Here is a 13,799-nt window from a genome sequence, read left to right on the forward strand (position 1 = left end):
GAGCGCGCCGAAGGCGGCTTCGCAAAGAAAGGCGGAAGTGGGGAGCGCTGCGCGTCGCCTAGCAACCTGCGGCCTAGTCGAGGACTGAGGCCTCGGCCTCGCGTGAGGGCTTCAGCCCCGCGCCCGCAGCCTCAGCCCGGCTCACCTTCGGCGAGAAGCAGTGGAAGGAGACGCTGCACGCAGCCGTCCCTCGGTGTTAACTCTCGCCTGGCTCCCGTGCCCCCCCAAGTAATGAAAACACGCCACAGCTTGCTCAGCAGCACTCATTAACATTTCCTCAGGCTTCGCTCACAGCACGGCTGCTCTCCATCCACCTCCCTGCACCCCAAAGCCTGCTCCGAGCTCAGAGGCCTCAACCCCTCATGTCCGTAACTCCCAGCCCTAAGGGCTTGGCACGTGTGAGATTTCCAGGCGTCGTTAAGGTAAAACATGACCTAACGCAATTAAAGACTGCTCTGTTAAAAGCCTAACTCGTTAAGTACAGTCCACAGACGGAGCACAAACAAACCCGTGTGGGGCACGTCCATAAATATCACCACAAAACCTCTCCCACTGACAGCACAGCAGTGGGGAGCAGTCACAAAAAATCCTCTCTGTCAGTGTGGCAGCGGGTTAATGGGTCAGCGCTCGCTGGGTTAATGTGCTTTAGGTGAGGGCAACACCCCAAGAGAGGTTTCCCTGCTGGTGCTTTCGCTGTCGGAGGGTCTCACGTTGCGTATCAGCTTCCCACAAGCCTCATCTTTTCAGTTAATCGTTGTTTTCCTCACAAGGTTCGATCCAGGTAAGATCATAAGGCGACTTTCCCCGAGCAAATCCTGGCGTAAAGGCATTCATCCAACGGAACGTATTTCCCCAGCTTTACATCCAGGAAATACAGCCGGTCCGATGTCTGGTGGGGGTCAAAGCCTTCCCTCTGCAGGCGGGTCTTCTGGATCTTAAAAGTGCCTTCAGAGAAGGGAGAAAGGAGAAAATATTTTGAAGGAAACGCTTCGTACCCAAAACGCCGTGAGAGAGAAACGTCGCATTTCATTTTCAGTCAGAGTTTTGCTTAAGAATTTGCAAATATTCTGTTTGCCACCGTGTTGCTATGTGAAGGTCGTGCAGTTTTTACTTCTCCAAAGACACAGAGTGGCTCTCTGGGTTCCCAGGAAATGGTAAAAGCTCTGCGGATTCCCAGAAAACTGGAAGGACTCCGCGGATTCCCAGAAAAGGGGAAGAGCTCTCTGGAATCCTAGGAAATTTAAAGCACCAAAGAAAGCAGCCGAAGCATCTCCTGTTGCCGTGGCTGCGGGTTGTGTTACAAGCAAAATTAAGGGCATGTAGACACGGTGTAACCAGAACAAGACCACGCAACAGCCCACGAAAGGCAGCAGATGGTGCAGCACAGAGTGAGGGGGGCTCAGAGCCTCTTCCCCTGTTTTCTCAGCAGCACTCTGCACGCAGAGCTCCTCCGTAGCCACACGGATAGCATTTCAGAGAGCTTTCTTCCCGCTGTGCTTCAGTTTTAAAGCCTGTAACGAGCTTGTTGCTGGCTTAAGACTGAGCTCTAGCTTTTATTAATGGTATTTGTTGACTGCAAGAGAGGATTTTCTTACGCAACCTCTGGCAGAAGATGGATGGCAGCCAACCAAGCGGCTCCAGTTACAGCGCATTGCCTAAGGGCTGCTTTCTCAGCTCACTGCCAACTAAAAGTTCCCCCTTCGAGCTAAAAGTTGGCTGAGAGCAGCAGATGAGGATTGCCCCTACCTGTGGTGTCAACCTGGGGTGAAAGACGGAGGAAGATGGGCCGGGCGTAGGAAGGCAGAACTTTCTGGAGCTCCTGGTACAGAATGTTGGGGTTCACTTTCGTTTTAGGATCTGCGATTGCTGCCATCCCAGCTTTTCCTTCCACCCCTGAAATAAAAGAGGTGGAGATGCAAAAAGGTAGCATGAGTTAAGCATGAAATATTTAAGAGATTCAAGCGTAGATATGGGCTGGAGAGTTTGGCAGAGAGGAACCTGATGAGGCTTAACACGAGCAAGTGTAGAGTTCTACACCTGGGGAGGAAAAACAGCATGCATCAGTCCGGGTTGGGGCTGAGCAGTGGAAAGGAGCTCTGCAGAGAAGGACCCGGGGGTCCTGGTGGCCAATGGTTGACCATGAGCCAGCAGTGTGCCCTGAAGGCCAAGAAGGCCAGTGGTGGCCAACGGGTTGACCAGTGGTTGACTGGTAGTTGACCACGAGCCAGCAGGGTGTCCTGGTGGCCAAGAAGGCCAACAGAAGCCTGGGATGCACTGCCCAAAGCGTGGCCAGCTGAGTGAGGGAGGTGCTGCTCCCTCTGCTCTGCACTGGGGAGGCCCCATCTGGAGCACTGGACCCAGTGCTGGGCTCCCCAGTTCAGGGCTGATGGGGAACTGAGCCCAGCGGAGGCTGCAGAGATGCTGGGGGCTGGAGGATTTCCCTTATGCCCACATCTCAGGTGATTCCTACTGCTCAGAACGAATGCAACACCATCAAACTCCCCTTCTGGCCTCTATTCCATCCTCTCCCTTTTAGGTGCCTGGTTTCAGTAGAGGTGACCAAGTTCTACCCATCCCACAGAGCGACGCACATTTGGTAGGTTTACTTATTTCCATTCTCCCTAAATGGAGAATTCTGACTTGAGATGTTACCTGGCACTTCCACTCCGTACACCGCGACGTCTGTCTGGTTGAGGATGTGACTCAACATCCCTTCCACTTCTGTAGTAGAGACGTTTTCTCCTCGCCATCGGAAAGTGTCTCCGCTGCGATCTCTGAAGTACATGTATCCGAGCTCATCCATCACCAACACATCTCCTGGAGGGAGAGAAGACACCGAATCACCTTGGGTCTCAGCTCAGCTGTACATCACCCTGTGTTGTTCCCCCTGCATGCTGCATTGTCTTCTTCCCATGGAACTGCAGAACCAGCTGAGTGATTTTCCACCACCATTATGGGAGAGAACAAAGCTGCAGCTGCAGAAAAAGGGCAGAGGAAAACTTCCCCTTCCTTGAAACGTAAACACTGCTGCCAGAGCAGCTCAACAGCTGACAACTTCCAAACACGAACACATCTGCTCCTCTCAAAAGAAGATATCGGGTTTAGGTGTCACCGAACCAACTTGATCTGATGGGTGGCAACCAGCCCACAGCAGGGGTTGGAACTGGATGGGCTTCAAGGTCTCTTCCAACCCAACCCATGTGATTCCATGGTTCTGTGATCTTTAAGGTCCCTTCCAACCCAACCCATGTGATTCCGTGGTTCTGTGATCTTTAAGGTCCTTTCCAACCCAATCCTTCAACAATTCTATAATCTTTAAGGTCCTTTCCAACCCAATCCTTCCATGGTTCCATGATCAGTGCTGAGGAACTGCAGTACTGGTGAGCCCAGTACCTGACAGGTAGGCCTGGTCCCCCTTCTGGAGCACATTGTAAGCAATCTTCTTGTGGGTGGCACTCTCATTGACGTAGCCGTCGAAGCGACGCAGGGGATCCTGTTGATTTATCTGACCTACGAGTAATCCTGGCTCTCCTGCAGGAAAAAGGACCAAACAGCACAAGATGACACCGAGTTACGACGTATTCCATCACATCATCGCTTGTCCCAAAGTTCTTCATTAAAATAACTGATCCATCATCAGAGATCTTGAAGGAAACACCCATATACGACACCACGACCCCCTTAAACCTATCAGAGCTCATGAAGTATTTGTTCTTAGAACAAAGAACTGCAGTAAATTACTTCAAGTCAACGCTCACCTGGGCGACACGGGACACACAGCCCCCTGGAATCACGGATCAGCTCCATCGTGTCCTCATTCACCTTCACCAAACGAATGGGATAAACGTTGGGCAAGATCCGACTGTTGAAGCCGCAGGCACCGACCTTCCAAAAGACAGAAAAAAAAAAACAACACCAAAAGGCTGAAGAAAATGGCCTGGGTTTTGTATGCTGGGAATTCTCTGCTCTTTATTCCCTCTCCATTTGAGAGGGAAATTTGCCCTGAGTTTTTCCTACTTTATTTTTTTTTTTTTTGTGCACGCTGCTCTTATTTACCAATTTAGCTCTTTATCATCTCTAGAATGCAATGTGCGGAGAACCAGGGAAGCAAGCAGTGCTTTTTCCCTTCCACTCATTCCTCTCCACCTTTTCTCTTCCCTCACCTTCCCATCCAAGTTGGCAATGCTGCAGTTGCACTCCGTGGCTCCGTAGAACTCTCCGATCTGCTTGATGCGGAAGCGCTTGGTGAAGTCCTCCCAGATGGTGGGTCTCAACCCATTGCCCACCGCCAGCCGCACGCAGTGCTGCGTCTCCGACTCTCGGACCGGCTGGTTCAGAAGGTACCTGCAGATTTCCCCGATATACTGAATAATCTGAAGCAGCAAACACAAAGACATCGCTCAGGATGGGTTCTGGGTGCGCTCCAGGAAGGTTGGGGGAACAAGCGGTTCGGCTGTAAGCAAAAAGCTTGATGTCACAAAGTGAATGCTGAGTGAGGATCCGATTGCCACCTATAAATATTCCTTATGGGAGAAGGGTCAGATAAACCCCAGGAAGGAGAAAGAGCTGCTTAAATTAGTAGGTGATGTTGGCACCGACACAAGCGAGTATTCAGCGACGACGAGCTGCCAAGAGAACTCAAGTTCTCAAAGACCTTTCCCCCAATTACAACAGATGTTTGTGTTTGAAAATTCAGTCTTGATGGCTTTACAGAGCGAGCAGGTGAGGATGGGTGAAAGACATCCCGAAGTCTCCATCCCACATCCCTACAATGGCACTGGCAATTCAATCACGCCGCAGCACATCTTACAGAGAAATGATGGAGGTTAGTTTGGATGCTGCTGTTTTTTCCTGAGGCTGAAGTTACCCAAGCGCTGGATTTAAAAGCTGTTGTTTTTGTACTCCATTCCAACATATCCTGAATTTCTACCACTGCCTTCACTGGGGACAGAAACTCTCCCTTTATCGGAGCCTTATTATTTTCTATGAGGCACCAAGAATATTGGGATGGGGAATATTTCTACAAAACCCACTGAAAGATTCAGTAAAGGGAATAAAACATTGTTTGGAGATACATGAGGATTTCAATTGTCCAAACTATAAGTCAGAGGGCAGCGCTTGGGATCTCTCTTCAAAATCCCACCTGTTGAGGTCACAATTCTGCTCGTTATGCCAACCAGTATCAAACCACACTGATTCCTTCCATGGCTCTGGGACAAGGGGACCACGTGGAGATGGGCAGCGAAGCAGTGAGCCAGCAGAGCCCTCACCGTGCATCTGTACTTGGCACAGTCATCCCAGAAGCGACTGGCGGAGAACTTCTTCCTGATGACCACGGTGAGGCCGTGGATGAGGCATTGGCCGACCCCCATGATGTTACCTGGAAAACAAAGAGCCCGAGGTTGGCTTGGGGTCACCCGTGGGGACACGTGGAGGATCCCAACGTGGATTTGGGGCAGGGGATGCTCGCCTGCGGAGTGGTAGAGCGGAAGGCAGTTGTAGAGGATGTCCTTTGGGTGCATCCTGTAGGCATAGTACCCAAAGGCAGCGATGCGGTAATACCTGCAAGAGCACAGCCCAGGATGAGGATGTGGGGTGAACCGAGCTTCAGCTTTCACGACGTGAAAAGCATCGAAAGAAGAAATTGTCTCCTTGGGTCCTCACCTGCTGTGCACCACAATGGCAGCTTTGGGCATTCCCGTTGTACCTGAAGTGTAGATGTAAAAGAGCCGATCTGGAAGAGCAGAAAACAGGCATCAGGCCAACTGACCTCAGCTCTCCGAGAAAACCCTTCATAAAAAGGTGTTTTTAGGCTTTGTTCCTATCAGAGCACTTGGGGACGGGCTTTGACCGCAGCTCAAAGTCTGACACGGGCGTTGAAGTGTACCCTAGGAGAAGGTCTGGATGTTGTCCATAGAGGTAAATAAATAAATGCATACAAGGAGTTTGCAGAGCTCTGAGGATGAGACCCACACACCTCTACACTGATGGCCCCGGAATTTGATGAGCTCTCCCTAATTCTGAAGCAATCTACAGGAAAAGCTGAGGGTAGGGCAGGATACCCAGGGCCCTGCAATGAAAACTCTAAAGGAGTTTCTGCAGCACTGTTCCACCCACGGGAAACAAATTCCCGAATGAGAATCTCACTCCTGATTGATCTCAGATGTGCATGGAAACCTCAGCTATGGAAAATATTAATCCAGAATGCCTTCAAACCTGGGTCTTATATTTTTTTCCTTGCAAATCTCAGCTACTGAGAAACTTAATCCAGAATACCCTGGAACCACAATCTTACATTTTGTTCTTTTTCCCCACATATATACATTTTTTTCTATCTGTGACCTCAAATGGGGTAGATTTAACCCCTCTTTTGCTGTCTCCCAGCCCAGCTCTGGGTGGTGTGGTTTAGTGGGCATGGTGTGATAGGTGGATGGTTGGACTCAATGATCTTTGAGGTCTCTTCCCACTTCGATGATTCTACGGTCCTATGATTCTTACGGACATCGCACTAAGAAATAAGGACTGCTGATAAACACAACCATCCAAGCCTTTGGCTGGAATCTGAGTTGGTGGTGACTTCGATGAAGTGCTCAGAAGAGGATCCAGGTGCCTGGTCTCTGCAGGAACAACTTCTGGGTTGTAGTCACCGGAGCAGAACTTGGCCATGTTCTTCCCCAGCATCCCATTCACTTCGGTTATTGCTGCAACACAAAGCAAGAAATGTAACACGGTAGGCAGTGGCAAAAGTCACCTGTATAATGTCCTGTTGTGCCCCAAAACGTCGCTGCAAGGAGAGGACCCGAAGATCCAGGTCCAGATACCAACCCATTCTATTGTTCCACAGTTCTGTGCTCTTCAAGGACCCTTCCCTTCCAACCCAACCATTCTACAGTTCTATGATATTTAAAAAACCCTCCAACCCATTCTATGGCTCTAAGATCTTCAAGGCCTCTTCCAACCCAACCATTCTACAGTTCTATGATATTTAAGGACCCTTCCATGTCTCTATGATCTTCAAGGACCCTTCCAACCCAACAATTCTACAGTTCTATGATATTTAAGGACCCCTCCAACCCATTCCATGACTCTGTGATCATCAAGGACCCTTCCAACCCAACCATTCCATGGTTCTATGATATTTAAGGACCCTCCCAACCCATCCTATGACTCTATGATCTTCAAGGACCCTTCCAACCCAACCATTCTACAGTTCTATGATATTTAAGGACCCTTCCATGTCTCTATGATCTTCAAGGACCCTTCCACCCCAACCATTCCATGGTTCTATGATATGAAGGTCCCTTCCCTCCCAACCCACTCCATGATTCTATGATCACCCAGGTGACCCACCCGAGGACAGCTCTCCTCCAAAAATCACCGCTTTGGCTCCTGACGTCGTTATGCAATAAACCAGAGAATCCAAGCGCAGATTGAAATTAATGAGGGCCGCTTCGATGCCGACTTTGGCCATCCCCAACCAGAGGCCGACGAACTCGGGGCGGCTCTCCATGAAGATGGCAATGACGTCCCCGAGGCGGAAGCCTTGCTGGTAGAAGAAGTTGGCCACGGCGTTGGAATATTCGTCCAGCCACTGGAAGGTCCACTTCTCACCCGTGGCCTCGTAAATCAGGGCCACTTTGTCGGGGTGCCGGCGGACGACGTCCTGGAACATCTTGGGAATGGTGTTGTTGTTTTTTTGGTGCCATCGTAACTTGTACTTGACTCGTAACAGCACCGAGAGGCCACTGAAGCAAAGAAAGAGAAGAAATAAGAAATCCAGTAGGATTTACAGCATTCTCCAGAAGGAATTGCAACACTCTCTGGAAGGAAATACGATGTTGGTACCAACATCAATGATTCTCTCCGTTGGGACACCCTTGATGTTATCTGGAAGGCCACCAAGTTTCGTGGATGGCTCTTGGACTACTTTACAATCTTTGGTTTATATTGAAATTAATTCAATTTGTTGTTGTTTTTTTTTTAAATATTGATGCTTCTGAGTCACATATAGCACTGATTTCCATATGGGAACATGGACACGGTGTGTGTACCCCTTATGGGAGTCCCATGGGAATCCAACCCCTTGGACACCTCAACCAAGCTAACACTGAACTTTAGATCACTGCTGCTCTATGGAAAACGATGGCTTTTAACATTACGGTAAAAAAAGTCACAAAAACACCAACGATTCTGGCGCTTTCCATGCCTCAAACCAGGGGTAATCCATAAATCTGAATATTGGTATCAACTCAAGTGATGCTAAGCCACAGCTTTGTGTTTTTTTTAAGGATATGAGTGGGGAAAGAAAGCTTTGCAATGATTGCTTTCATCTAGAAAGGAAATGTGATCTTACATGGGCAGCACCTCTCTTGCCAGGATGTTTTTCAGCATTTTTGTGTTATTTATACAGTTTTACGCCTTAGGATCTGTCATTATTTAAGTGACAAAGCCAACATCACCACTCACAAAGCGAAGCAAGGAAGGAAACAAAGCCAATAATGATTCCCCTTTTGGCCCTGGGGTGGTCGGAGGGGATGAAGAAAAGACAGATTTCAATGATCATGTAACGAATGATGGAAAATATATCAGAATATATCCTGAGATACTGCACCACAGATTCCATTCCCTTCTGGAGATGGGACAGACGGAGGCAGCGCGGCGCGGTTCTCTTCCGCCAACATCAAAGAGGGAATTACTGCGCCATGAGACTTTGGAAGGATCCCCAGAAACTCCAAACGTCGTTTAATATCAGCCCTTAAAGAAACCCCCGCAGCTCCGAGTGTCAATGAGCACAGAGGGGAGGGGGAAGGGATCCCACAAACGGAGCTGTTGGCCACGGTTGGGTTGCGTGGTGACCTTCTGCGGAGCGGTGCCAAGCGCAGAACAGAGGACCCTTTTGTCTCATGAGCCACACTTTCCAGATACTTAAAGGGTTTTATTCCGCCCGGTTTATTTTCTGCCATTCTTCCCAGCTCGCCGGGCAATCGGGAGGAAACAGCTCTTCAAAGCTCAGTGACAGCCACGGCAAAGCCAGGCAGCGCTGGCCAGGGCAACGGCCTTAAATCCTTACAAATTCAAAGCATCCCCCCCCCCCAAAAACTGGGCTAAAAACTGCGGAAATCAGTGAGACACCCTCGACAGCTCCCAGGAATAACAGTGATCCTTCCTCATGCTGCTCCCATCCCCGAATTTCACTCCTCGAAGGCAGAGAGGAGAGCAAGAAACAGCCTCACATCACTGGGGCTGAGCGGCTGAGCTGGACTGGCACCAGTGCTGGCACTGGGGTGGAACTGGAAGTGTGGGGATGGCAGTGGGGTGGGTGTGGGATGTAGGGAACCACATCCTGGGGACCAAGCACTGGGAATTAGGCGGCAGTTACTGGGTGTAGGGAACGGGGCACTGGGTGCCACGCACTGGGCACTTGGGCACCAGGTTGTGGGCACTGGGAAAAGGGCACTGGGAACCAGGTTTATGGGCACTGGGTGTTGGGCACTGGGTACTGGGCATCTGGTTCTGGGCACTGGGAACATGGCATTGGGCACTAGGTTCTGGATACTGGGCACTGGGCACCAGATTCTGGGCACTGGGCGCTGGGTAACAGGCACTGGGTGTAGGGTACTGGGCACACTGGGCACCTGGTTCTGGGCACAGGGCACTGGGTACTGGGAACAGGACACTGGGCACCAGGTTCTGGATACTGGGCACCAGGTCCTGGGCACTGGGCACTGGGTAACAGGCACTGGGTGTAGGGTACTGGGCACACTGGGCACCTGGTTCTGGGCACAGGGCACTGGGTACTGGGAACAGGACACTGGGCACCAGATTCTGGGCACTGGGCACATGGCACTGGGCACAGGGTACCAGGCACTGGGTGTAGGTTCCCAGACACCAGTCACTGGGTACTGGGTACCAGATCCTGGGCACAAAGCACTGGGTACTGGGAACAGGGCACTGGCTGTGGGGTACCGGGCACGATGCAAGCTGTACGGGCACAGAACCCCGAGCCGCGCATCACTTACAAGAGATCCCGCAGCGCCGTTTTGCAGATCACCCTCAGCAGCCTCCACCCTCCGCTTCCCAGGCCGATGCCCAACGCTGCCGCCAGGCTCCAAACCCACGGAACCCCGAAGAACCTCATCAGCCCCAACGATCCCAGCGCCGCGGTGCAAACCCCCACCGGCTGCATGCTGCGGATGGAAGGAGCGGTCACAAATCCACCGGGCCCTAAAAATCCACAACTCCGGCCCCGTTGTGACCCCTCCCGTCCTCCCAACCTCCCAACCCCCCCCTCGAGCTCCGCATTCCGCTCCTCCGTACCTCCGCACCGCTCCGCCGCCCGCAGCGGATCCGACCGCGGAGCTCCGTGCGGCGCTGCGGGGAAGCGTGGGCTGCCCTCCGGTGGGCGGGACAGTGCGGCGGCTCGCCATCTGATTGGTGAAGAGCTCTGAGGGCGGTCCCTGATTGGGCGAGGAGAAAGGGCGGAGCTGTCCGTGGTAGGGAGCGGAGCGGATCGGGAACGGAGCGGAGCGGAGGTTTCACTTCGCTGCCCCCGAGGAGGGGAAGGGGAAACCGGGCACAAAGCAGAGGGAAGAGGCGTTCGAGCCGTAATTTTAATATAAAACGGAGTTGTCCTTCATATTTTCTCCAGTTAATGCGGAGACGAACGGAGGATCAGTCCCGCTGTCCTCCTTGCAAGGAAACCGGGACAGCCGCACCGTGGAAAAGACTTTTTTTTGGCCTTAAATCTAATAGAAAACGAGCTGCTGTTCGTTCCTTTGTTTGTTTGCTTGCTTGTTCGCCCCATTAAAACTCAGTGCTGGGCGCCGTCCCGTTGCTGTGCCCCATCTTTCATCCCCCAACGTTGTGGGATCTGTGCCAGGACCCAACGCAGCGCCGTCCCCGCATTCATTGACCCCTGGGTTTAATCCGATTGCCGCTATGAATAGCAGCCGGGAGCGGCGGGGGGAGCGCAGGGGCTGTATGTCTCATCCCGCCCCGTTTGGACACTCACTGCTCTTCACATCCCTCATTGGGATCCGCCACCCCCGCCCCCATGGCCTCTCTGTTCACTGGGAAAGTGTTGATTGTCAACAACAGGGACCGGGACGAGATGGAGACGGAGAGGGAGCTGTGTTTGGCACTGGAGAACAGAGTGATGCTGCTGTATTTTGGGGCAGCTGAATGCCCGAGGTGCCGGAGCTTCGTGCCACGGCTGAAGGATTTCTTCGTGAGGTTGACAGATGAGTTCTACGTGGAACGGGCATCGCAGCTGTGTTTGGTGTACGTGTCCCGAGATGCCACCGCGCAGCAGGAGGAGGCCTTCCTGAAGTCCATGCCCAAGAGGTGGCTGTCGTTACCCTTCGGGGATGAGTTCAAGAGGTGGGTGGTGGGGTTGGGGGGGATTCTTTGAAGTGTGGAATGGTGGAGTGGTTGGGAGGGAAGGGACTGTAAGGATCATAGAGTTGTAGGTGGGGTTGGGTGGGAAGGGAACTTAAAGATCACAGAATCATGGAATGGTTTTGGTTGGAAGGGACCTTAAAGGTCACAGAATCATGGAATCACAGAGTGAGTTCGGTCGGAAGGGACCTTAAAAGATCGTAGACATGTACAATATCTTGGGTTGGGTTGAAAGGATTCTTAAAGATGATAGAAACAGAAAATGGATTGGTTGGAAGGGACTTCAAAGATTATAGATTTGTAGAAACATAGAACCATAGAGACACAGTAATTCTTAGGCCGGAAGGGTCCTTAAAGGTGATAGGATTACAGAGTCATAGAAAGATGGAGTCATGGAATGGTTGGGCTGAATGATACCTTAAAGATCGTAGAATCATAGAATGGCAGAATGGGTTGGGTTGGAAGGATCCTTAAAGGTCATAGAATAACAAAATTTTAGGGTGCCTTGGGCTGGAAGTGACCTTGAAGATCATAGAACCATAGAATGGCTTGGGTTGGAAGGGACCTTAAAAATCATCAAATAATGGAATCATAGGATTGTAGATTCACAGAATCCAAGATCTGTAGAATCACAGATTCACTGAATGTTGGGAGGAATCTTTAAAGAACCATAGAATGGTTTGGTCTGGGAGGGACCTTATGACCCCTCCAGACCCAGTCCTGTTGCCATAGGCTGATTGCCACACACTCAATTAGCAAATATGATTGCATTTACCATAACCTCATTAACGGCTGAGTGAGCTGCAGGTAATGCTGAGAATTACTTCCAGCCCCTCTTGGAGCACGCTGCCATTTCAGACTTTGTAATATAATGAATATTGAGGAACCCTGGGTGCGGTGGGATGGCTGCACCCAGCACCAGCGCGTCTTGAATTGAGATTTCTTCCCTCTGCAGGGAACTGGAGCAGCGCTTTGAGGTGTCTGAGGTGCCCAGGGTGGTGGTGCTGAAACCCAACGGGGACGTCATCGTCGGGAACGCCGTGGATGAGATCACCAGCATGGGTCCTGCCTGCTTCCAGAACTGGCGGGAGGCAGCTGAGCTGGTGGACAGGAATTTCCGACTGGCAGAGGATTTTGATGACTGTGCCAGGAGGAGCATCACTGACCCCCTCCGGCGCCTCAAGTACAAACTGTGCAAGGGGGAGGAATCCAGGAGTGAAGAGCAGAAAGAGGATGGTGATGGGTCCTCGTAGGGATGTCTGGGAAGTCCATTGGGTTGCTGTCCCAGAGTGGTCAACTGGGGGCATCCCTTGGGTTGTTGTCCCAACATGGTTGGTTGGGCAAGAGGGAGGAATCCAAGAGTGAAGAGCAGAAGGAGGATGGTGATGGGTCCTTGAAGGGGTTGGTTGGGACGTCCCTTGGGGTGTTGTCCCTATGTGATTGACTGGGGACAACACCAACACCAACATCTGTCTTTCTTCAAAAACTCTGCTAAAATTGTGTTTGTTTTCTGGAAGTCAGACCATTCTGAAACAAATTCATTCCGTCCCCTCGTGTGGCTCCTTGTGCCGCCCGCTGCTCATTTATGGGTTCTCCATTCCACCACAAGGGGAAGAGCCAAGAATTTAGAAACTCACAGGATGCAAAGGATCTGGGCAATGCTGGCAGGCAGACAGAGAGACCGTGCGAGGGCGGCTGGTTTGACTTGCTTTCTCACTTAAGCCTCTTTGCCCAGCAAGTTGGGCAGGTAGGCGAGGAATAATCCCATAAAACAAATGGCTGGGAGGGATCCAGCGTTACAAGCGTCTTTCTTTGGGTTCTGCGTTCTGTGTGGCACTGAGTGAAGAGATGCAAAGAAAACCTCAAAGTCCTTCCGGGTCACGTATCCGTGGAGGAGTGAAACTGTGCTGCATGCTGTGCTCTGGTGGTCACGAATGGGGCAATGCTGCATTTCCTCGGGGGCAACGTGCGACAGCTGGAGGTAAAAATAATGATTTTAATGACAAATAACAAACCTGGAGAAGTGGGAAGGAGGTGGAAGGCAGTGTTTTCACCTCAAAGTGAATACTGAGGCTATAAATTGGCACTCAGGTGCTGCTCGTCCCCATGTCAATAGAAAGACACCCAACACTGGAATTTATTGAAAGAAAAATAACATAAAAGGTGGACTTTTACCAGCCCTACCCATTGGGTTTTTAATCCGTTGGGTTTTTAACCCATTGGGTTTTTAACTCATTGAGTTTATAACCCACTGGGTTTTTAACTCACTGACGTTTTAAGCCACTGAGTTTTTAACCTATTGGGTTTTTAACCCATTGGGCTTTTGGCAGATTGGGTTTTTAACCCGATGGGTTTTTCTCTGTTCAGAACCAAAAATTGCTCTTTTCTTGGTTATTTTGTGG

General features: G+C 51.0%; 2 protein-coding genes across 2 annotated transcripts; one reads left to right on the forward strand and one right to left on the reverse strand.

The window, feature by feature from the left end:
• Positions 1-253: 253 nt before the first annotated feature.
• On the reverse strand, positions 254-10,421 carry SLC27A1 (solute carrier family 27 member 1). Its single transcript, XM_003213846.4, has 13 exons — positions 10,318-10,421; positions 10,020-10,187; positions 7,351-7,745; positions 6,540-6,701; positions 5,665-5,734; positions 5,471-5,562; positions 5,271-5,380; positions 4,164-4,373; positions 3,759-3,885; positions 3,394-3,531; positions 2,653-2,817; positions 1,747-1,893; positions 254-945 (listed from the first exon to the last, which is right to left on the reverse strand). The coding sequence occupies exons 2-13, from the start codon at positions 10,184-10,186 to the stop codon at positions 788-790; spliced, it is 1,941 nt and encodes a 646-aa protein (XP_003213894.3). The 5' UTR covers position 10,187; positions 10,318-10,421; the 3' UTR covers positions 254-787.
• A 10-nt stretch (positions 10,422-10,431) lies between these two features.
• NXNL1 (nucleoredoxin like 1) lies at positions 10,432-13,781 on the forward strand. Its single transcript, XM_003213848.3, has 2 exons — positions 10,432-11,379; positions 12,353-13,781. The coding sequence occupies exons 1-2, from the start codon at positions 11,054-11,056 to the stop codon at positions 12,648-12,650; spliced, it is 624 nt and encodes a 207-aa protein (XP_003213896.1). The 5' UTR covers positions 10,432-11,053; the 3' UTR covers positions 12,651-13,781.
• Positions 13,782-13,799: the final 18 nt, after the last annotated feature.

Source organism: Meleagris gallopavo, unplaced genomic scaffold (assembly GCF_000146605.3).
Source record: "Meleagris gallopavo isolate NT-WF06-2002-E0010 breed Aviagen turkey brand Nicholas breeding stock unplaced genomic scaffold, Turkey_5.1 ChrUn_random_7180001953664, whole genome shotgun sequence".
Classification (NCBI taxonomy): Eukaryota; Metazoa; Chordata; class Aves; order Galliformes; family Phasianidae; genus Meleagris; species Meleagris gallopavo.

Coding starts and splice junctions, on each gene's coding strand:
- SLC27A1 (XM_003213846.4), bottom strand. CDS start 10,186: ATGCAGCCGGTGGGGGTTTGCACCGCGGCGCTGGGATCGTTGGGGCTG. Junction 3,886..4,163: donor TTGCCAACTTGGATGGGAAG/GTGAGGGAAGAG, acceptor GTCTTTTGGAAG/GTCGGTGCCTGCGGCTTCAA. Junction 946..1,746: donor ACCCCAGGTTGACACCACAG/GTAGGGGCAATC, acceptor CCTTCTCTGAAG/GCACTTTTAAGATCCAGAAG.
- NXNL1 (XM_003213848.3), top strand. CDS start 11,054: ATGGCCTCTCTGTTCACTGGGAAAGTGTTGATTGTCAACAACAGGGAC. Junction 11,380..12,352: donor TTCGGGGATGAGTTCAAGAG/GTGGGTGGTGGG, acceptor TTCCCTCTGCAG/GGAACTGGAGCAGCGCTTTG.